The sequence below is a fragment of the Fringilla coelebs genome (assembly GCF_963513975.1).
Source record: "Fringilla coelebs genome assembly, chromosome: 6".
Classification (NCBI taxonomy): domain Eukaryota; kingdom Metazoa; phylum Chordata; class Aves; order Passeriformes; family Fringillidae; genus Fringilla; species Fringilla coelebs.
Window position 1 is genome coordinate 53,068,851 of NC_140034.1, and position 25,215 is coordinate 53,094,065.

The 25,215-nt window shown below is 41.2% G+C and overlaps 1 protein-coding gene across 1 annotated transcript; it reads right to left on the reverse strand.

Annotated features, from left to right (window-relative positions):
• Positions 1-622: 622 nt before the first annotated feature.
• On the reverse strand, positions 623-24,203 carry BUB1B (BUB1 mitotic checkpoint serine/threonine kinase B; the record flags this gene model as incomplete). Its single annotated transcript, XM_084207087.1, has 22 exons — positions 623-1,021; positions 4,644-4,750; positions 5,114-5,285; positions 8,398-8,540; positions 9,237-9,398; positions 9,668-9,783; positions 9,941-10,087; positions 12,084-12,241; positions 13,148-13,434; positions 13,944-14,052; positions 14,431-14,515; positions 15,310-15,362; positions 15,657-15,754; positions 16,270-16,382; positions 16,659-16,885; positions 18,982-19,076; positions 21,753-21,946; positions 22,061-22,239; positions 22,320-22,516; positions 23,273-23,417; positions 23,655-23,714; positions 24,061-24,203. The coding sequence occupies 22 exons, from the start codon at positions 24,201-24,203 to the stop codon at positions 832-834; spliced, it is 3,180 nt and encodes a 1,059-aa protein (XP_084063213.1). The 3' UTR covers positions 623-831.
• Between the last annotated feature and the right edge of the window lie 1,012 nt (positions 24,204-25,215).

Here is a 25,215-nt window from a genome sequence, read left to right on the forward strand (position 1 = left end):
GTTTGCATCTGGTAAATTCTGTTGTCTTGAATAAAATGAAGCCTTTGTACTGGTTTCAGTAATGCAGTGCATAAAAGGTTAACACATATAACTATCCACAAAACCTTCCACAAAAGCCTGCCAACACATCACTTAGGGCAAATTGAGATTTCAAGGATGCTCCAGTCAGGAAGTCCAGCCCTTGCAAAACAAAACTCTTGCCTTAAGAAGAAAAATGGTTTATGTGTGCAGCTTTTTCACTTGTGACTTCATCTTCTTATGACAACTTTCTACAAGAACACATTCCAAGTAGAATCATTCAAGCTGTATTCAGGTGTCCAGGAAATCCCATGAGGTTATGAAAGCTGCCACCAAATGAGGGGCTTTTGCATCCAGCAGCCACAAAATATTCCCAGTCATGCAGCAGAACTCCTACATGGATTCTGAATGAAGTCTTTTGAAACCATTTAATAACAAAGTTAATTATGACACTCGCTACCAAAACACAATTTTATTGATTAAACACCAATTAGAAGATCAACTGAATGCAGGACAAAGACATTTCAAAGAGTGTGGTGCAAGTTAGGTGTTAAATTTTTAAGGAGCCGTACAAGAAGGGGAGGTGGAAGTTAAGACAAAATTTTCTCTCACAAATTGCTCCGACACAAAAAGGTTCATGTAGAGGCTCAGAAGGTTTTCCATGCACTCATGCAACAGAAACATTCTTGAGCAAGTCCCATGTGAAGTATTGCAGAAATTGCTCCAATCACTCTCATGTTTACATTTGAAAACATAAGAAAGCAACAACAAATTCTTCTCTAGAATACAAAATGTGTTTTGTTTTCTGTGAAGTCACTGGAAGTTCACCAGGAGGAAAGTTTCTCCCACAGCAGCTAAGGTCAACAAAAGTTGTTCTTTGAAAGAGCTGTCAAACATTTCACTGATTTCCTCTCTCAACTCCCTCAGCAGAGGTACTGTGGACTTACCATCTGCATTCAGCATTCTCTCAAAAAGTTTACTCCAGAAATCACTGTCAGGGGTTCTAAAACAAACAGAGCAGTGTTCAGTGAACAATACACACACACACACACAATGTGTCTATCAAGGTGTCCATTTATATTCAGCACCAAACATTCTGGGAGAACCACGCCTGAAATAATAATTTCACTCACCTGAGCAAATATAAAGGAAAACTAGGAACGTGTTGCTCATATGTATGGACCACATTCTCTTTCTCCAATAGGTTTCTGGATAGTAACTACACAGTCTAAACCAACTGTTTATACAGTTACCTCTACTAGCATACCTGACCACTACCATCATTCACACTAAGCCAAGGCAGTTTTAGTTTACAGGAATTACCAAGAACATTTTTGAACCAAACAACTTGGGAAACTCCTTTCATGAATAAAGGGCAGAGGTAAATCTTATTTACCCACTTGCAAGCTAAGTTAACAGGGCAATATTAAAGGAAAGCTTCAAGGAAAAAAAAAAAAGAAAAAAAGAAAAAGGTGGTTTAGAGCCAGTTTTGCTTCCTTTTTACCTCGCCTTCCATCTGCCAGAGTTCTGTACAGATAGTATTTTGGAGACAATTAATAGTAATAAATCCCCTCTCTCCCAGATGTACCCACACAACACGAATAAAAAGGTTAAATGACTCATTTAAGTCTCAGAAAACTGATATTAGAGCAAACCCTTTGTTCTTCAGTCTTGCACTGCTACTAACTACTGAAGCACTTTTCTCCCTCGAGCTAGGAGTTACAGTGGCTTTGAAACAAATTATCTGCCTCTGCTTTATCTAAGCGACTCACAAAACAGCAGCAGCCAGTCTCAGAATGAATCCAGCCTGTACTATTTGTATTATTTCACTGGTAACTCTTATATTTGCTAAAATAATTAAGTCAATGCAGAACCTAACCAAGAAAAAAATATGCAAGACTTGAGTCCATTTTCTTTGTGGGATTAGATGAGTAAGAGGTGTGGCAGAGAAGATGAAGTGTTGCTAAGGAGGTGTCAGGAGTTCTGAGTGACAAAGATAGTCCTAAAAATTCAAACGCAGTTTCTATATCCTGCCTCACATAAGCCTGAACAGATGAAGTTTCCTAAAATAGTAGTGAAAACAGAAAAAATCACCATATCCATTCTTTAATAATGGTAAAAGCCCTTCCCTGAAAAACAGGCTGTCAGCATTATACTTGGAAATGAAAAAACCACTTGATCACAATTTACATTCTACCTTCTCCTAAATCTCTACCACAATGTTTCAGTGGTTTCCATTCGTTCTGTCACCTTTTAAGTGGGTTCTCTTTTATTGAAAGCCATTGACCTTGGAAGAAAAATGCTGTGCTCCACCAGGCAATTCCCCACTGCTTTGGTATTTTGCTGAACTGGTAGTAAAATCAGTAGCTCTTGCAGCCATTCTGTTATATCTACATTTGTTTAATTAAAACAATTAAGTCCTGCTTAAAAAAAAAAAAAAGCTTTCTTAAGATAAGAGGGTCATGGTTGTTGTATTTAACACCAATAAGCCTTCTAGTTTCTCAGAGCCTTTTTTGAGGAAAGTTATTCTTTCAATAAAATCCTTGAAAAAACAACAAAAAAAACCCCAAAAAAAACCCAAAACAAACCACCAAAAAAACTCAAATGAACCTCAAAGAAATAAAAAAATCACTTTCCAAATCACTTGCAGAACTTTGAACACAAAGGACAGAAGCAATGTCATCTTTACAAAAGCAGAATTACAAAAAGCAGCAGGAAGAAGAATCCTGTGTCTTCAGGGTGTTACAGTGTAACCAGCACGTGTGGTTGTATGCACAGGATGAAGAGCAAAATTGATCTCCATCAGCTGACTCTTCTCCCAGGGAATACTTAATTGTGGAGCCTCTTCTAGTGGATGAAGGCTCCCTGCAGCAGTGAATTTGCTTGTCACAGATTACTTGAAAGCCTCAAACTGACTAGAGCAAGTGTAATCAATCAATAAGAACTAGACAGATTAAAAGATCCATGTGTGAATGGAAATGGATTCAGTGCAAATTCCTTATTCCCACATAATTGAATACCTACCTCATTTACACTGTTGATATAAGACTTCAGTACAATGTGTAACTAAAGCACTTATACAGACATTTATTGGAATAACTGATATTGAAAAGTAAGTATAGATAATGAATGATAAGTCTATAACACTTTCAGAAGGAAAACAGAAGAGAGGGTGGAAAAGAAATTCCTTATTTGTACTCTGAACTCCCAAAGTATGAACTGATGCATGCAGTGGAGCAAGAAGCCATTACAGCCTGGTTCCAGCTCCACAGAACTTGTGCCCAGACTTTATCTTCTTCCTGCTGTCTCCTGTAGCCCTTCACAGGTCTCACTCCTCAAGATTCCCTCCAATTCCTACTTCAGCCCAAAATCCTAATTTTTTCAATCCAGCATCCCCAGCTTTGACTACAATTCCTTTCCAATAAACTCCTCCCCTCCAAACCCCACTGACAGACAGACAGCCCTATCCTATCCTTCCCAACTCAGATTTACTACTCCTCCTGCTCCAGTTATCCAGACAGTTACTGCTCTTTTTCCCATACCCACACCCTGATCAGATCCCTGACACCATGTCCCAGCCTTCTCAACTCAGGCCTTATGTGGCTTCATCTGCAGTAGCTCAATTTAATGTCTTGCAGAATTCAACAAAGGATATCATAGTAGAAAACCAGACATATACCCAGTTTAAAAAAAAAAAAAGGCATTTTTAGCTCTGTACACAGCTTAAGAAGATTGAATTTTTTCCAAAGGCTGAATACAACAAACTGGGAGATGTAAGCAGTACAGGTTGCTAGGGAACTGGACAACTCCCACACTGGTATTGGGTTTTCTTAAAGAAATGGTCCTAGGAGTGATCCACGATCCTGAATCAGATACCTGTCCAGCAACTGCTGTCATAAGTGCAGAGTTCTGGAAAATCCTTATGAAATGCCAAGGCAAGAAAACCTGCAGTATGTGCCTAACAAAATAAACAATTGTTCAGTCTAAGAACAAACAAAGGGCACAGGAAGGCAGAGCAGACTTATAGTCAAAACATGCAGCTAAAAGAGAGCAACAGAATTTAATACCTGAGACAAACAGCAGCTTCCAAAAAGCAGCTGTTTGCACACTTGCATCTTAGATGACAGTTTTAAATTATTTTCTTTGCTGCACAAGTGTACTGTTTCTACAGCTGTTACACCCTGCCATCAGTGTCTTAGTAAAATGAGAAAAAAAAAAGCAGAAAGCCAAAAAAATCCATTTCTGAGGCAACATGCTCATGTGATCTTTGCCCCCCTCACCACCCACCCACTCACAAACTTCTCCAGGCTTGATCTGTAAGGTGCTGACTAAGTCAGTCTCATCTGAAAGCATGGAAAAAGCAAAATAATCTCAACCAGATTATTCATATTCAACTTAAAATTGTTTCCTACACAGCACTGAAGCTACTAGTGAACAAGTCCAACAACTTCATAATTTCAGGTCCCACAAAACTAACACTATTTGGCAAAAATGGCCCCAACTTACTGTACATTCCAAGCTCTGAAGATAGTACAGTCTAAGCTCTGAAGAGCTTAAAAATAAATAAAGAACATTAAGTTAGAGGTCTCTTCTTTCCCAGCAGCCCCCTCTGCAAAAGGACTTACTTTGATAAATTTTGGCTGATTTTCCAGATGGAATTCTCCTGATAGACCTGGATATGATCCCCCAACAACAGCAAATGGACTATATCTGCAATGCCAACCAAGTCTACCTGTAATCACAACAAACACCACAAAATTCAGTATCTATCACTTCCTGCTCTTAACTGCTTTCACAGATTTAAGTTGGAAGCATCTTTATACCAGAATCTTCCAGAGACCTGTTAAGCAAGAAAATTTCAAAAGGTAAAATTCTGTTTTCATTGTAGGTTTCTAAATAAATACAGTAGCTACAATCACTGAACAGCACTGCTAATTCTTTCACTTAATGCCAAAGAGTCTGTCAGATGCAAAATTCTCTTTATTCAGTATTTATTGATCAGAGCTTTCCACAGTATTTGTAAATTTTAACTTAAGAAAATTGGTTTTGTAAAGGAAACACAGAAATTAAGATGTTCTGCTAAATACAGACTCACCTGATAAGGAAGAGAACTTTCTGCCAGAAGCTGTTGTCCATGAGGGGTCTGAGCTGTGGGAAAGTTAAAGGGCAAGCTGACTCGAGGCAGTACTCTCAAATCCAGACTGTGAGAGAAATCCACCAGCTTCAGAGCATTTGGCACCTCTTCATTAGAAAACGCATCGCAGATCCTGAGCAGAAGAAGCACATTAGGCAGAAGATGATCCAACAAACTTTTCCTTTCTTTTAGAATTAAATTTAACAGCATAGTGAAGGTGAATCTTAGCCATGTCAATACTCCCCTCTGATGGCTGCTGTCAGAACTACTGCTGCTAAGGCTACCCTGGATGGCAAGAGCTCACAGCAGGGAGCTTAGGGATGATAGTGCTGTCTCCACAGTAAGCAATAGGAAACAATAAAGAGTTGAGGATGATGCTATTTCTGTATTTGCCACAGTTATCTGAAACAAAGTCTGTGGACTGTGGGAATAGTGTGATGCCTTTTCATTGGTCCTGAAATTATGAGCCAGACACAGGTAATAAAAAGGGGTTATTTTTGTAAGGATCCTTATGGTGCACAACATGCCAGATGAAAAATGCTGAAGATACGCACATAACAAAGCAGATACAATTTTTATATGTTTAGCAGATTAGCATAACTGACAAGAATTCTCAATTAGAGACATAGATGATGAGGTAATTCCCCTGGTTCTACCCATTTCTGAACAACTCCCCTCAGATGGGAACTAAACTTTGTTTATGAATGTTTGTTTATAAACTTTGTTTATGAATGAACTAAACTTTGTTTATGAATACTCTTTATGAAGAGCTGTTTTTCAACCTTGGATCTCAGAGAGCCTAACCTTGGACCCTGGGGCTTGGAGCCACCGGGGAATTTATTTTGTCTTTCTGTCTAATTGAGTAGGTTAAATGCTAGCTATGAATGCAATAATAGGCTACAGAACTACAAATATACATATGTAAAGAATATAGAGAATAGATAAAAGCAAAAAGGCAAGAATCAATTTGGAATCAGTGTAATGTTTTACACTTCTCCCTCTTAATCTAAATCTCAGAATACTCGATACAAAAAAAAAAAATTAAGCTTGATAATACTTCTACAAACTTCTCCTAGTCTACAGGTGAGAAGGACAAACCAGAAGGGCAGGGAGGAGTATCTCTATTGACGCCAAGCCAACAGTATCCACATTTCACAGATGTCACTACTACTCTTCTTACATTCTTGTATGCTCTGAGCTTATTTTGTAAGTTGTACTATGCACTTGTCCTTTTGCTATCTGAAAACCCCCCAAACCATCATCCTAACTTTTGGCTGTTGTTTGTTTTGTATTTGCCACAGAAAAATACAGCAGGAGGTATCCAAGTCCACCAAGCCCCTATTAGATCAGTGAGTTCCAAAACAGGATGCTGCACCCCTAAGGGATGTGCAAGACAATCCATTGCAGGATGTGAGGAAAATATTAGAACTTGCATAGTACAGGTATATAATTTATACATAATTATGTAAATAAGTTATTCATAAAATAATCACAAAGAAATCATAAATAAAAGATGTTGGGAGTATGTATGTTAGATGACTGTAGGCTCAAAGTAAATTTAAACTTAATAGCTATTTTTAACATATCAATGATAACTAAGAACAGCCCCAGTGAATTTATGTAATGGAATTATATCTGATTCATTAGACATTCTGGTTATTAGCTTCCCACTGATGCCTGAAGTTTTTAGCTTTTATGTATTTTCCATGTATTTGTAGTTCTGTGGACTGTTAAATGCCTCAGTGTAACTTCTAATACTTTTCCAGCTTTCCTTCCCACAATGAGCAGGCACTTATTGACAGATTCCTTAAGTTTTGTTGTCTTGCCTCTAAGTTCTCCAAGGACACTTCATTTTGTACCACATAATCACTGGCATAATAAAGGTAGGAGAGGAGGGCAGAACCCAGGGAGGAGATTACATAACCAACTGCTCCTCTAATTGGACAATATTGACCAGATATTCTAATTGCCTGATCTTATCAATTCCAAGGACCTAATTTGGGGCACCAGTTTTTGCCATATTATGTACCTAAAGGCACACAACCTTCAAGTAAAGGTTTGCTTTTATATTACCATTCTAACATGGTCTGAAAAATGCTTTATTTCCAGACATCCTGGCACTTGGTTCACAGATCACATGCCAAGGGATACACAACTTTCTTAACATAACATGGGAAAGAGCTTAAAGAAGAAAATTAGGTCTACACATTAAGGTACAAGCTGGACTGCAGAGGAAGCTGAACACTTTGTTTAGAATATCTGGATATTCCAGTCCCACCTGTCTTCTGTCTTCTAATCTCCTGGGTTTCAAGTATGTAAAGGCAAGTTACGAACTATATTGTGACTTGCATTAGCAGTCCAAAACCTTGGTAAAGCAGGAACTTAAAAACACAGGTAATAGCAAAACCATTTTGTTGAGCATAAGTTTTACAACTTTCTACAGGAAGGCTTATTCCTAAATTAAGTGTTTTTACTCTTATCAGAATACACTGGAACCTAAAAAACCTGGACTACAGAATTAGGCCTGTTTTGCCAGTGGGCAGGTTCAGCACAAGAGACACAGAAACCAACTTAAGGAATAGTGTAATTTTCTATAACACAAGACCATAAAGAATTAGACAAGGAGAAGTTCAGCAATGCACCTCATCATTGCTGCCAAGGATTGCCTACAATTAAAATACAGCACCAGTTACACCCTAAGACTTCACCACTCTCCAGGGCCATACAGCAGCTGGGGGACCCTGTCACAGCCAAGCACTGGAGATCCCCTCCCAGAACTGGGAATTCCTACGGGTGCGTCCACCCGCAGGCAAAGAGGCTGCCAAAAGAGACAGGGCCCAGCTCGACCAGGGGCAATAAACAAATAGACACCACTTCCCCTGCAGGAACATCTGAGGTCAGCCTCCTCCTGGGTTCCCCCCAAAGCCTGGCCAGGGCTTAAGGAGCAACCCAGAGAGATGCCTTTTCTCCTATACCCCCAAAACCCAGGTGTGGCCTTATCTGGTTTCTAAATACAGGAAAGTGAATACATGTTTTGACAACGAGTAGATGAGTCTTTGTTAATGAGTACATACAAATATAAGATTTGGTTGGAATGTCATCTAGACATCAGCTTTGGCTCAGGGCCTGCTGTTCAGGCCTCAATACTTCAGTATGCCAGCTCAAGGGTAGAAGTTACAGCAGCACGGGAGCTGTAGCTGAAATGACTGTTCTGTACCCTCCCATACTGACAGGCAGAGACAAACCTGTCTCCCAGAAACAACACCTCTGGCCTCAGATCTCCATGGACAATCTCAGCTTTGTGCAGCTTCTCTACCACATGCAGAAGATCATGAACAACCAAGAAGATGATTTCCTTTGTGATGAACTTGCGGTCACGAAGAATATCCTGAAAAGAGAATAAATATCTGTCTCTGTACCCTTCTACCTTAGATTAGGTGAAATATTTATAGCTCACTTTTTGTTCCATTATTCCTTTGTACAGAGATAATAGTCCCACCATAAATTTAGTATAATCAGATTTTGCCCAAACAAAATTACAAGAACTGTAAGCTAGGAAACATTATTATTCAAAATTGGACAAAAGACCAGGAGGAGGAAATTGAACTGAAGACTGAAATCACTACTGAATTTCAGTTCTATTTGTATGCAACAATTCCAAATGCACTTACAAGACTTAAAGTGTGAATCATTCAGCAAGATATTAATTGCTATGACCTTGCTGTAGCTGACTGGAATGTATTGAAAGAGGTCAAATTAAACAACAGCTTTAGATGCAAATCTCACTTTGGAATAACATGTGTTTTTTGGCTCCAGTCCTTTATGAGTCACAAAGACAGAAAATGTGAAAAATTGGTTCAAAATTGTCTCAGAGCAGCACATGATCTATGAATGAGAAACCAGACCCATCTAAGGCATTAACAGACAGCCCTGATTTGTACACAGATAAAGCCCAGAGCATCTGTATTGCAGGATTAGACAGGAGAAGCTCTTCAGCAAGGAGCATAACACCACTCCAAACTCACTACTGGCACCCAAGCAGGAGTCTGGACCTTTCAACTGTCCTTGGTTTGTCTGTACTGACCCTCAGTGTGAAGCAATTTGTATCCTTGTGCACAATGGCACAGCCATCCTGGTACAGGTAACAGCTGCAATTCTCACTGAAGCTCTGGTCAAAGTCAGAATTCAAACGCTTTTGTAACTCAAGGGTGATATAAAAATCCCAAGGCACAGGCTGAGAATACACCTACAAGAAGGTACATAAGAACATTTATTTTTGGAATAAAGTGAAAATTTCTCATTTTCATATTCTTCTCATCCTCTTTTTTTTCCCCCCTCCCACTTGATCAAGGAAGACATTTTTCACAGTCAGAAACTTTTTATCTATATCCTCAATTAGGAAGAGAACTCAAAGTAGCAAACTTCTTGCATGGAATTCAGAAATTTAGAGTTTATATTAATGGACGAGATTTTACCAGTTCACACTTCTTGTACAATAACCATCATGTGTGTTACCTTTATTGCAAATCCCTTTGCATCCCACTGAAAAATGCATCCAGTTGGAATGGCAAAAAACATCTTGTATTCTTCATTGTTCCAATATTCCATTTTGATGCAGTAAGTCTCATTTCCTGTGTTGAAAGTTTACATTCATAAACTGTCACAGTAAATAGCTCTTCCCAAGTCATTCCCCACCTGCAGCACATAAAACTAAGAGGGTGGATATGAGCCATAATTCAAACCCATTAGAACACAAGCTCTGCACTGCAGAGGGTCTGGCACACCTACCCAGCTCAACGTCTTTCTCAACCTCCATGTGAGGCAGAGCTCCAGCCTCCAAGTGAAAATCTGGAGAAGCAGCCAGTGATGACATCACAGAGCCTAAAAGCTTTTTACGCTGTTCAGGGCTCCACAGGAACTGAGCCACATCATCATCTAAGAAAGCAAACAACATGTAGAGATGAGCTGAAACTGTGTTAACTCTCTGCAATTTGGTTGTATCTGTCAGTAAAAGTAAGCTGGATACTGGAAACTTTTGATCCACATTCTGATTTACTATTCATCTCTTAGCAAGTCAACTCATCTCTTTCCAATAGTTCTGGGAAGTCAATGTGACCCTTGTCTTTAAAACTGCCTTACAGACTTTTATCACGAGGTCTCAAGGATTCTACTGTAGCATCATGCAAAATGTATCTTTCACAAGAGACAAAGCTCTGAATTATTTCAGCCACAGCAGAATTCAAACTCATTCTGCAAATCAACACCCCTTTTTAAAATCTATGCCCATAGCAAGTGATTAGTTTGGAGTTTAGGGAAATTTAGTCCTTTGATTATAGCAGAGGTTTTATGTAAGAAAAGGAAAACAAAGTTGGGCTCCAACTCTGCTGTTCCCTGCAATGCTAAGAATTTAATGGCTTTTATCTCCTGGAAGACACCTGTAGGACTGGGTTTATTTTCCTTCTTAACAGAACATAAAGTCATTCAATAGATGAGCTGACCTGTAAAAAACCAAGATAGCCTCAATATTTACTCTGCTTGATCATTTGAGATAAAGCACAAGAACTAGACAGCCTCTACTGCCTTCTCCCCAATGCCATGGCTGTAATGAGGGAGAACATTTTAAACTTCCACAGTACACATGTAAGAACCAGACTATCTACTGTTATGCCCACACTTGTTTGAAAAGCATTGCAGTAAGTACTGCTCAGGAAGCAATTCTGTGAAAGAGCCAGGAAATAGTGTAGGTTGGAGGCTACGTGTTCCAAGCTTTTGCCATCACAAACCTAGGAAATTTACTGGCATATTTTGCAGGAATAAACTGACAGACATCTGTCAGTTTATTAAGAATTTCTATATCCAGGGTGAGAGCTGCAGTTCAAGGGAGATGTGAAGAAATCAAGACACAAAGGAACTGGAAAGATCCAAAGTTTAAGAAAAGACCATTAAAACATCTGAACAAATGCTTTCTTTTTTTCTGAAGAGATTTTTCATCTCGCTCTAAAGTTTAGTACATATAATAAAAACAAGACAAAGATCCATCCAAAATATCCCAGCTATTTTAGTGACATGACTTCTAATTGGATTTTCCTTCCAAGTCCCAGGCATGCTTCATCATAAAATAGTCTGCAGGCACATGAGAACATAACTCTCCAGAGTAGATACACTGAAATTTCAAATACACAATTCTAATAAAGCATCATAAACCAAAACCAAAGGAATTAAAGAAGGTTAAACACCTTGAACACCATCATCTAACACACATCTAATTCCACAGGCCAGATTTTGAAGGCTTTTTGTGACCATTTCTGTTCTAACTGAAATCTAAATATTAAGAACAGAAAGAAACAAATGCCTTTAACTAGAAAAAAAAAAAAAAAAGCAAAGAAATTGGCTATTTAAGTATCAGTAGTGCTTTCCATCAATAGGAATAAGAAGGATACTGTGAAGCAGCACAACAGTTCACAGCATAGTTAAAATGCAGATTTAAACCAAAATGATGCAACTAGCACTACACTCCAAATTCCTATTCATTCCTTTCCAAGTAGTAGCTTATCAGCACATCAGGAGACACACAATATGATGACAGAGAAAAAAGAAAGACAAACCAAAACAAAGCTACCTTAGCAGTTATTACTGCCGCCCAGTCCAAATTTTTAATTTTGAAATTTGACCTCATTACTCCTACAGACTGCCTGCTTTACTACCCTAAGTAACTTCTCTGTCACCTTAATACTGACATGCTTTGGATGCTGAAAAGAATCCAGTACTGCACCTCACTGCTGCTTCAGACAAGGGAGACAAGTTCAGTCACCAGTCATAGTAATGGGAAACACACAAAGCAGAGTGGGAAGGACAGAATCCCCCCCCCCCCCCCCCATTTAGTGACAGGTGCAAGTTATTTATTGTGAGTGAAATTCAGTTTAGTACTAACCAGTAACCCCTTCAGCAGGCAAGCTCTGAGCCAGTTCCAGTTTCTCACTGATCTGCAGGTATTTAATAGCAGATGTTTGTGTAACAGAGGACAGAGAACCTCCTGAGACCGAAGCACCTGATGAGTGAGTATCTTCCAGGCTTGCTTCCATGATCGGGCTGTAAATAAAGCCATCAAGTACACAGACTAACCAAAGACACAAGTTGTAGATAACATCAACCCTCAACCCGGGAACTAGGAGAGGATACTGTGCACACCCAGATTTAATTAACAGGAAGAAATTCTTTCCCATCCTTAGCAGAAAGACAGAATTCATGTCAGAGCTTAATTTCAGTTTTGATGATTGATTATACTCAGAATCTTAGTCTAGAGATGATTTTATTAATCTTCTCTTCCACCAAATTAAACTGCTACAACAGAGGATATCCTGAATATTTATCACTACCTTTGATACAAAATTTCACTGCTTTCGAAGCAGTGAAGGGTTGGGTGGAAAATATTTCTTCCTAATTATAATCAGCAAGGTTTTCAAGGAACCTCCCAAGTAAAAAACACGTTCAGCATGGTATACATGTTTATATCCTAAGAGCCAGCAAATGAACGCAGCTCTAGATTAATAAACTCCCATACACCAGATGACTTTTATTCACAATGATAAAAAGGTTTTTCTTCAATCCAGCATTTTTACTCTGTATAAGATGTAAACTACAAACACTAAAAACATTTTATATAGTCAAAATAAGTACAGGAGCCAATAGTATAAAAGAAACTGATGATTCTGCTTTTCATGATTGATAATTAAAGTAGAAAGCATTTATTATTTTCTCTGCAAATTATTTGGTTAAAAAACCTTGTACTTAAGTCCCACAGCACTAATGCAAAAAGCCAAGCGGGCTTGCTATTACCTCTTCAATCTGCTCAAGGCAAAGTGCACCCTGAGCTAAAGAAATGGCTCTCTCCAGGACATTCAGGTCTTTTCAGAAAATTCCTTCCTTAGCAACACTAAAACCGCAACATGAAAGCCATGCAGGACAAGGGGCTGTAGGTCCTTTACTGCTAATTACCTCAGTTTCTTTACACTGAGAGCTTCAGCGTATGCCTCTTCACCCACCGGTGTCTCCTGATTCAGAGGGGCACTCTTGGATTCTGGACTATCTTCCTTCTGTTCACTCTGAGAGAATGCAGGAGCTGGGACTCTCTGAGCTACCACCCCGTGAAAGGGCGTTGAGGCCAGGTGGGCAGCCCTGTTAAAATCACACGTGTCCTCTGGGTTGGCACAAAGGGTCTTGTTCTTGTAGGAGCCGGTCACAATTGCATCCTCACTCAAACGTTCAATTCCATTCAGCTCATCCTGGGGAAAAAAACAGAAAAGACAGTGAAAGCCTGCAGATTTTATGACAAAGCTTTCTGGATTTATAAGCTGAACATTTCTCTTCCCCTTCTCCCACTCCACCACCTTCCAACATGAATAGGACATTCAGAATTCTACTTCTTCTTCATGAATTCGACTTATCACAGAATCCCAGAATGCTCCGGGTCAGAAGGGACCTTAAAGACCATCGCCTTCCACCCCCTTCACCATGGGCAGGGACACCTTCCACAAGTGCAGGTTGCTCCAAGCCCCACCCAGCCTGGCCTGGAACACTTCCTGGGACAAGGCAGCCACAGCCACAACATGATATTTCCTGTACAATCTCATCATCACCCCGCTCAGTTGCTGCCATGCCAGGCAGCAGTTTAGAATCCTTGCTGTTCACACGTGATGCCAGTCCAGCCAAGCTGACTTGGTCTGACAGCAGCACAGGCTGCCTTGGTGTCTCCTGGGCAGGAAATCTGCCATGGCCTCAAGTGTTTCCTTACACAGGCTCCTGCTGCTGCTGTGCTTTCCCTGGCACTCAGAGAATCCACAGGATTACGAACAGCAAGAGGCTGACGGGCACTTTTCCGACGGGCACGATCTGCTGAACAACTAAGAAGAAGTTACAGTCAGTTACACATTTATCAGAGCAGCTGCCCATCTCCAACAAATTCCTCTCAAGAGTTTAAGTCTATTGATCATGTCAATCAATCAATTTCTACTACAGAACTAGCAGCAAGCAATAGATACAGCTCTCCAGGATGAAGCAAGATTATAGAGCAGCTTAAATAGTTCTATGCTGAAGATGAAGAACAGAAGACTATTTCCTCATCAGGGACTCTGAGTGATCAATTAAAAATACCAATATAAACAAAACAAAACACATCCCCCCACACACCCATACAAGAAACTGTTATTTCAGCTGCTGCAGCAAGGGTTGGATGCTCCCATTTTCCTTCCCTCTGAAATCCAGGTCTTGAATAATTCTACCTTATATTCTGATTTGTCAAAGTAGCAGATTCATCAAATATAGAGAAAAATGGAACAGCAGGCAGTGGGGGAAGCAGACCTACATCTGTAAAGAAAAACCAAGAGGCTCTATCATATCCACAGTTCTTCCAAAATAGCATATCCAACACTACTTAAAATAGTTAATACCCAGTCTTAAAACTACTGCTCCTAACAGGAAGTTACAGAGCTGGCATATAAAGAAACACATTTAAAAATGCTTGGTTTTGCCACATTAATGAACCACCCATTTACCACCATATTATGTGAGCTAACTTGCTGTGTTTGAGCTACGCTTCAGAATTTGTACATTTTTCTGCAAGACTGTCTCATTTCTCTCTTTCTCTTTAGAGTTTAAAAATCTATTTCCACTGTGCTTGTGTGGGGATACATCAGGAGTCTGGATAATCACTGTCAACAACAACAAAAGTCAACTCGATCAGAAGTAAAGTTCTTCAGGATTTGACCTTCCCCACAAAACTTACCAAAATCAACAATATACAATTTTGGGATGTATTCCCCTAGCAAAACCTCTGAAGAAAAAGGACTTAAAGTAGTTATCAATCTCAGGATAGCATTAAACTCTTCTGAAATGTTAGTAAGACTGCAAACATAGAAGATGGAAGAAACCTTTCCAGCTACTGAAAGAAAAATGCTCTTCTTGAAAGTCCTTTCAAATAGTGACAGTTCTCAGATGCTCCATGGTTTGCTCAATAAGGTAAAAGGCACTACAAGCACATACACTGTCATTCTTCTAATCCACCTAAGCTTTAGGTTTTACTTTGCTGCCTTCTTGGTATTCATGGAATACTTCTCTTTAACCAGATCTTCTCGTTAATGGTAAAAAACTTGACTACTTACCCTCAGAACAAGATGGTTTATGTAGCTGATTATCTTCATAGACCTGGAATTCACTGTGAAAAAGATAAAATAAACGAGTTTGTATTCTACAGACCTTCAGAAAACCTAAGTAAGCTCTGTAAAAAAGGCAAGCCAAGATGACAAATGCTTCTTGCAAGAAGTTAAGACCCCTCAGACAAATAATCATGATGGAGATGGAGAAAGAGCACAGATCCTGGTTAAGGGCTGATGCCAAGGCTATATTCCATTCTACCTGAGAAAACAGGCTGCTAGTGATCCATGTTACTAATCATACCTACATAGCCTCACAAGTGTTCTCCCTGCTGGTTCAAAAACCCCTCTATTACCTTTGTGACTGAGGCTGTTTCTCCCCATATTCTTTTGCACTGGAAAAAGTAAATCCTTGCATTCCCGAAGGCGTGGAAGCTGCCATTACCTCTGCTGCCTGTGGAAACAAAGCCACATTTCAGTTCTAGTGGTAGAATCGCAAAGCAAGCAAAAAGGTTCCAAAATCATTAAGATAATCCCACGTAACCATTAAAACCCCAATAGAAAATCGTTGCCTTTAGCCAGTTTAATTTGTACGTAGCTTATCAGCATGAAGAAAGTAAAGTCCACTTTTATTGCATAGTGAAGTTAAAAGACACAATTTACTCTTTGCAACCATATTAATACTTTCATAGGCGATTTTAGTTAACCTGCAACTATTAAGGACATATGTAAGCAGTCAGGTAGCTTACAAAGTCACAACTCTGGTTCATTATTTAAAGAACTTACTGTGAAGGCATTGTTTTGGAAACAAAGAAGGAAGAGATAGAGAGAAAATATACTTTCCTAGTGAAGAATCCTTTCAAAAGAAGTTTAAAATGTGTTAGAATAATATCAGAAATTCTTTCCTTTGGCTTTCTTGGGTACTTTTATTTAAAATTGCAGCTATATGGAGTCAAATAAGGACAATACCTGTTCATGTGGTTGTTGCTGCTTGTTATCTTCTTTCTTCTTTAATTTCTTTTCCAGCTCCTCAATTTTCCTTTTTATTTCTTCCTTCTTCTGTTCTATGGCTTGTATTTCATCTAAGGAAAAAACACCTCTAAGGCCCAATGCCTATTTTGCATACAATTGGTGGCTCCAGCCTAAATTGTCAAGGGGCTGAAGCTTCTGGTGGTCTTTCCCTGTCCCACAGCTTCCACATAAAGCTGTTGAATGTGTTACTGTCTCTGCACCTCACAGCAGTTAAACAACTACTCCTGTAGAAATAGAGAAGCAGCTACAATAACAGACAGAAGCAAATACAATTTTATGATTCTATCTGGAATGCCTTACTTGCTCCAACCCACTTTGGAACACACCTTCATCTTTCTTTCTCGCTTTCTTCCTGTAGATTTCAGCTCGGATCTCTTCAAAAGAGAATTCATCCACTCCAGCATAAACTTTCTCTTTGCAGCACATCACCATCTCTTTCTTTCCCTGTGCATCCTGCTGCTGATGCTGCACTCGCTGCAGTGGGTCCTCCCGCTCCTCAGGTTTGCGAGTACTCAACACACGGTTTATGCTGGGCTCAATTTTGCAGGGAGTCCTGAAAAAGCAGGAATTTATTACTTGGGCTTTGTGAACTTCACTGCAGCACAGAAAAGCAGGCATGAGAGACAACAGGACTATTTCAGAACCTAGTTTTGGAGTAGTGTAAAGACATTCTGTTCTGTACTTAGAAAAAATACATGAGAAAATTGGAATGAGTAACACCAAACTACTACTAGAATTGTGTGATAACTAAAATAAAACAAACAACAACAAACAAAACAAGACAAATCCAACCTAAAGTGTTTATAAGGTACAGTCAAAAACAAAATTCTTATGATGTCTGAACTGCCCTGCATTCTGCAGCAGGATCTGTTCAATTTAGTTCCATTGAGCTGTATGACCACAGGCATGACAACTCCCTAAACTCTGGTTTGCAGGATGATTATCTGGGAGAAAATGGACACAGGAGAAAAGGTACTTAAAATTGGACATTCTTGGGCCAGATGAAACCTACATGCTAATTCCAGGAGGGAAGAAGCAATGCTGGTACAGCTTTACAAAAAACACCAGCAATCCAGCTGACTTCAGCTGGATAAACTCAAATCTGGGAGTGATCATAAGGCAAATAGGTGGTCCCAATATTTGCAGTTTTAAAGCTTTATTGGAGGAGTGTGTGGATCAATACCAAGATCCCAACAGGGTCCTTCTGCCAAGAACCCAGGATGATGGCATGATTTGCATCACATTTAAACAGCTTTGGCATAACACTTCCATATGTAGATGCCATGGGACAGGGAGAGAGAAACAGCAAGCGTTTCTCACAGCGGCTTTTGAGAAATTTTAGGGAGCTGGAAAGATGTGATAACCGCTGACTATAAACATTTTGCAGGTGCTTTTATTCTATTTTATTTTTCTGTTCCTCTTGAGGATGGTGCGTGAGAAAGATGTTTCTGTTAGTTAGCCAGTAGAATAGAATCTATTGTACCACTCTATAAAAACCATGCGGTTCTTTTGAATAAAGTCTTCTTCGCCTGTGCTACAATCCTGCCTCCCGCCTGTTCCTGCCCCGACCCCGGCACATGAGTGACACCCACATTTGGCAGGTAAAAATAGTATCATGAAGAAATTGATTCAAAGACAGAAAAAAACAACCAAAATCTACTTTTAAGATTTCAACTACATAATCTAAACCTACATACCAAGTCTCTGCCTAAGTCACTTACAGCTAACTTAGCCAGGTGCTCAATTCTACACAGTCCGTCCCTCTCCCGGCTAGGAAAAGCTGTTGCCTTGGTAAGTAACAACTCTTCGTCCCAGAGAAATGGGCACGCCAAGAGATATACCCTCTGATCTGGCATCACTGACTTTCAGGAGAAAGAAACTGTCTTACAGTTTAAACAGGAATGCAGATTTTACATATTTGTCAACTAAACCATGGCACAGCCACTGGCAGAGCCATTCTGCAGTCCACATGCAATCCCTGCTGCTCACCACCTCTCAGCATTCCTTGGTTCCATGCAATTCAGACCTCTGGGAACTGTCTGCAACACCAAACAGACTCATCCTCTCCTCTCTCAGAAGGAGCCTGTCTATTCCCTGGCCATCATTAGCCACAGAAAGGTAGAGCAACCTTGCAAAACAATGTGTTTTCCTCTGCTCTAACTAAACCCCATCTCCTGGGGTTTATCAGCATTTCAGGGAGCACTGTACAAGCAGCACACTCCCTCCTCCACGACCTAAGCAACACTGTTGGCATGGCAACTCTGATAGCTTATTTCAGAATAAAACTCCAGATATGCTGAGCACAGAGTTCCCAAGACAGAAAAAAAACAGCCACAAATCTGCTTCCATTTGGGGCTCTTTCACAGCCAACAGCACCCTAAGACACAGAGCCCGTGCTTTTGTGTAAACACACTGAGCTAAGCTATTAAACTCATTAGCCTATATTAATATGATCTAGGCCCCCACATCATGAGCAGCACTGAACACTCCCTCTGTCTTCAAGCTGCAGCACTAATTGCTTCCAGGCTGACAGATTTTTAAATTCTTTCAGCTCAAGAGGCTTAAGTACTTGGCAAAACAAGTCCCACTTTCAGGAAGCAGCTTGGAGAATTCCAAATGCAATCCCCCCACCTCAAACTCAAGACTCACATCATTTGTGGCTGAGCTGACTCGTCCACATAGGGGGTGAAACTGGGCAGTGGGTGGGGCACTTCCAAGCCAGAGCTCACAGTGCTGCGAGGACGCTGTGGAAGGAAAGGCAACATTAACAGCACAAGGATGCATTTCAATCTCCACATCCCTCTGCATTCTGTATCTCCCTTTCCCTCATCTCTCTCATTTGGATGTTTTCTTACATAGAAAATTAAACTTGATGGAGACTTTTCCAAAATGAATTCCCTTCTGACACAGTCACAGCCCACCAGCTGAACACTGGTACCTAAAAGGCTCCTCCTGCATGTCCTCACCAGCCCAAGTTCCTCTTATTCTGAGGGAATGTCTATACATATTGAGGAATATATATACACACATTATCCTAGTCAGGCTGGGTATTCTTTATTTTCCACAGATGCCACAGTTCTCATTTTACAGCCAAGATTGTCCCAATTCAATGATAATATTCATTCCCTGTCCACCAACAACCTCCAGACTTGGAGTTTGGTTTTTCTCAATTTTTCCATTGAGAGACCACTGCAGCCCCACAAAATCCGTTAACAGTTTCCGAGGTCCATTAGTAAAGAGAAGAGGGGGAATTTAGTCTGACAACACACTACTCTCATCTGCCTATTTCAATTCCCCAAGACTCTTCAGAACAAAAACAGTTACTTGGTAGGAACACTTCACAAACTCACTCCTCTTTTCCATAATTTTCCAAACTGCTTCCTGATGCATCTTGAAACTAGCAGTAAGAGAAACATCCTCTTCCCTGTGCAGGTTTTAATATGACAGAATTCACCAAAGGTTATTCTTGTACTGCCCTTCAAGGGAGTGGAATTAAACATCCTTGCCTCTTCTGCCAGAAACAGGATATTTTATTTAATTAGATTTAAGAAATTTCATTAAGAGGGGAGCAGAGACTACTCTAAGGGCAGACATTAAAAGAAATATGGAAGCATTCAGAGACAAGAATGAATGTTTTAAACAGCACAAAGAGACTGGCAAAATAAATTTTATATTAATAATTCTTCCTCACTCTTCTCAGCTGTATTAACTCTATTGTTTAGTTAACATTTCAATTCATTTAACCAAACTGCTTTCTATCTGAAAAGAATGTTCTTGGAGTTTCCAAGAATTTTAGCCTGGTTGCACCCCTCCCTCATTTGAGTTTTTCTTACCAAGCTTCACTTATAACAATGTCCATACTGAAAAGATAAAAATACTTTTATTATCTCAATGCCTGAAGCTTTTAGCTTTTATGTATCCTTCATGTATTCAGAATTCTGTAGACTGTTAAATGCCTCAGTGTAACTTCCAGTACTTTCCCACCTTTCTTTCCCACAGGGAACAGGCCCTTATTGACACATTCCTAAAACTCTGTTATCACTTGCCTGGGACTTCTCCAAGGACATTTTATTTTGCACCACATAATCACTGGCATAATAAGGGTAGTTGAGGAGGGCAGATGCCAGGGAGGAGACTACCTAGCCAACTGCTTCTCTCATTGGACAGCATTGGACAGATATTCCAATTGCCCAATCCTATCTATTCTAAGGACCAAATGCTGAGCAATGGGTTTTTGCCATATTGTGGACCTGAAGGCTTCCAAGGAAAGCTTTGCTTTTACATTATCATTCTAAACATGGTCTGGAAAAGTTTGTGTTCCACACCACGTGACCAACAGAACAGACCACTGGGGACACAAGCACCATAGAGTCACCCTAGGACATCCAGGCATCAGCCTCGTGACTTTCTAGTCTTCTTTTCTCAGCTACAAACAACGTGGCAACACTGGGGCTCATCCAAGCACCTGTGAAACAAACCTGATCTCACAGCATTGATTCCCTTCACACAAGGTCTTCCATCACTTCTCTACAACAGCCTGAACACCTGTAGCACAGCTGTTCCTTTTGATGTTTAGCTTAAGCCATTGGAAGCTACTCTCTGTCATCCTATTGCCAGGATAAATATTCCATTGATACTGCACTTGAATTCTTTTGATCTGCGCTCTTCTGTTTTCCTCACAAGCACTTCAAAACAAGACTTGCAGAATGCTGCACAGGCCTTCTTTACACAAGACAGCCAACAAGTTCTTCCTTCAGCTTCTAGTTTCCAAAATAATTCAACTCTTACACTTCTATCTTACAGATTTAACTAATGCCTGGCTTCTCTCCCCCTCTCTGGCTCATATTTTGCCTCTTACATTCCTTTTCTGCCCTCCAAACATTTCAGCAAGCCACCTCTGCCAATTCTTCTGCTCAGCAAGAATTTCCTGCACAGAGTTTTTCAACCTTATTCAAGCAATATCAGCCTGCTAATCTTGAACAGAGTACGCATGGCCAGAGACTCTTTAGGAGAGCAACCATTCACAAGGGCATGCAGTGAGTGACAGGACAACAGGGAATGGCCTTAAGCCAAAGGAGGGTGGCTTTGGATGAGATATTGGGAAGAAATTCTTCCCTAGGATGGGTCTGTGGCCCAGGCACAGGTTGCCTACAGCAGCTGTGGCTGATCCACCTTGGGAGTGCCCAAGGCAAGGTTGCATGAGGTTTGGAGAAACCTGGGCTACTGGAAGGTGAAACCAGATGATCTCTAAGGTTTCCCCACAACCCAAACAATTTCACAATTTTATTATTAAATCTATATTTGCAACAGAGACAAACCACAGTCAAGGGAGAAAGAGACAACCTCTGTTTCAGCAATCAGAATTAATCGACTTCCACACACCTTCCTCTCTTTTCCCCGTCCATTTTGAGCCTCCTTACCCTGCCAGAGTTCCACGGTCCTGCGCTGAGTTCATTCTCCTTGGCCCTGGGAACTGGAGGTGCTGGCCATGACTGTGCTTTAAGTGTGGGAATCTCAGGTCCAGACACAGAATTTTCGTCAAATACAGCAAAACTTGGAGCATTTGGAAGCTGTAGAGAAGCCTGAGGCTGGCAGCTTCTGTTTTGGTTCATGACTATAAGCAAGAAGATTTATGTCAATTAACCTTCAACTGTCACATTCAATTGCAAATCTCATGTTAAAGAGATTAAACTCCTTCATTAGCAGGGTTTTTAGCTCTTTAATGTACCTTTAACTGCATCTCCCACACGACTAATGGGGGCTCTCACTTTCTTCTTCCCTCTGCCTTTGAGATCTGCCAGTGAACTTCTCTGAGGCTCTGCAATTTCCAGCAATCCCATACTGTCGCCATCAGGACTTTCCTCAAGTGCCAGTAGCGTCTGCCGAGAAACACGGGCCTGAAACTGCCTAGAAAAAAAACATGGGAGAAGTCAGCATAACCTTCCCTATCCCAGGAACCCAGGTGAGCACCTAAGCTCTTTCCTTACTTGTGGTGAGCCTGGAGTTTGTCGAAAGGCTCAGCCTTGCGCTGGACTCCTTCCTGGAATATCACATCTGCTTTCCTGAAGCTGCCCCTGGCCTCGAGTGCCTCTGCCCAGGTGATGTAGAGCAGGGCCAGCGTGGTGCCGATCTCCTGGCTGTGCAGGTAACTGTACAGATCCAAGGGCTCGTTGCAGCAATCGCCCTGAAATGACCCAAGGATGTCTGTAATCACACGGCACTGCAGGGGGGTCCCAGTGAAATCTGCATTTCAATGCCTCCAGCAAGACCCCAACAATTTCAATACAAGTCTGACAGGAACAGTTCTAAGGCCAATACACAGAATTTTATCATTTCTTATTTGAATGTGAGGTAATTCAATGATTGAATTGCATCATATTAGTATTCCCGAGAATGAACAGTTATTTTAGCTTCAGATGAAGTATAGCACATTCCTTGCCCCTTTTGGAACTGGTAGATTACCTCAGCAAGCTAAAGCTGGGAAAAAGCTGTTTTGTAAAGAAATGGACAAAAATTACAGCAATTGAGAGACAGGACAGGACCAGAACACACTTAGCTTGCTTTAGAGTTTAAAAGGATAGGGATAGAAGACAGCAAGAAACTAAAATATCTGGTAGGACAGATATATTTTAGATGTTCTATCTTTAAATCACTATTCTTTCTCCTTAAATAAATATTTTAACTCTATTTATTCAAGGCAGCTGTTTCAAAACAAAAACTTCTAGAGTCTGTAGCTGTCCAAAGTGAACAACCCTAAAAAATATTCATGAAATGCAAAGCAAAATTCAAGAATAACATTTGCAGAAAAATACATCGAATATTGCACTTGTTGTACAACACTGTTTAACTCTTGTCACCAGAATCAACTTAGCTGTGTGCAGACGACTGGAAAAGGTCCCAAGGAAAAGCAGCACCCAAGAGATGTTCCCAAAACACTCACAAACTTGAGCCAGAGATTAAGATAGCGAGGATCTTGGTAGTATCGCTGGTGCCCATGGAGGGCTTGCACTGCCCTTTCCAGAACTGCTGCCAGGTTGCCATCCTTACCACCCCTGGGGAAGGCCTGCTCTGTCCACCTGATGTACCTAGAGACAGAATGTGTTCATAGCAAGTCAGTTCTTAATAACCGTCTGTAAAATATAAAGAGATTAGGAAAAAAATAGGCATAACATTGAAACACAATATAATACTTAAAAACAATTATAAAACTTAGCTTCCAATGAGTTCCTTCTTAAATTAGAATGTTTCGCCCTTAAATTTGAATGTTATTCCACGGTTATGTGACCATTTAAATCTTTTTTCTGAAATAAAGAAAAACTTACCGCTCCCACACATCCAGAGGATCATCTCCAGAGTAAAATCGTATTTCTGCTTCAAACTCCCTAAAACATAACATTATTCATCCAATAAATACATTTGCATCACTGTAAGTTGATCTTGTATATTACAAATAAGGAGTTAATTATTAATTAAAAAGCACAGCCAAATCTCCCTAGTGTTTGCTGTTTAAATGCTCCATCGCAAAATGAAAAAGTCAAAGTCTGTACTACACAGCACCTCTACTGAGTAGTTCTAAAATCCTAGAGCATGGTAACAGCACAGACATCAATTACTAAACTCCTTTAATGCCTTTTTTAACGCCTATGAGATCGGTACAGCTAAAGAAGATAGAGATAAAATGAGGAGGGAGGAAGATAAGGGGAAAGGAGCTGTTATAACATAACTTACTGTTTTTTAAGCTGCACAGCAGTGTGGCTGGAAGAATCCTGCTGAGACAGTGCCTCTTGCAAGCTGGACATCACCCGTCCCTGCCTGAGGGGCTGCACATTCTCCTTGCTCAGCTCCCACTCGTGGCTGTCCTCCTGGGACATGACCACCTCTCCTCCAATCCTGAACGCTTCTCCTTTAATCCTGCATTTAACAAGAAATGGACACCTGTACGGCTGGGTACTGACCTGAAACCTGACAGAGACAGCCTTCCTAAGCTCATTCACCCTGAATTTTCTGTGCAGCCAGAATACACCTCTTAGATACCCAATTTTTAGGGTTTCCTTACACAGACTTGGGGGTTTAATTCTGCCCTACGGGAAATATATGAAAAAAGCGCCCATCTTGACAGTGAAGAACCGCAAGCAAGCAATATTAGCAGAAAAAGCCACTAAGATTAAGCCATCTCCCCCCGCCGGCGATTGCTCCTTTCCCTGCCCCGAGACTCCCCCCACCCTCCTCACAGGGGCTGCCGACGGCTGCGCTCCGGCCAGGGAGAGACTCAGCCAGACTTCGTCGGCACCCTCTGGTCCTTCACCAGTTCGACGAGCGGCTGCAGCAGGCGGGGGCACAGCCGAGCCTCGACCCCTGCCGGCGAGGGCGGCGGGCCAGAGCGGCGGGGACTCCCCGCTGGCACCGACGGGAGGCGAGGCGGTTGGTTCCCCGGGACGCATCGCCCCTCGCCGGGACCGGGCACCCCGCGCTGTCGGGGAAGCCCCAGCGCCGTGCCGGGCAGAAAAATAAGTCTCAGAGGGCCACAGCCGCGAGCGCCAAGTACCTCATACCCTAAAGCCCCTCACGGCTCCCACACAGACATAGCCCCTCCGCCCTACACAGCTAACAGCCCCTCACACATCCGCAGAGACACCCACAGTCCCTCACGGATCTTCCTGTGCCACTCAGCCCCGCGCACCTCACAGCCCTCAAGATGCGCGTCCCTCACGAATCCCGCAGCCGTCAGTCCCGCGCACCTCAGTACTTAGAGCCCCTGAGCCCCACAGGAATGTCACAGACCCCCACAGCTCCTCAAACCCCATACACACCTCCCGGCTCCTCAACCCCACAGGGATGCCACAGCCCCTCTCAGCTCCTCATGGATCCCCGAGCGACTCTCAA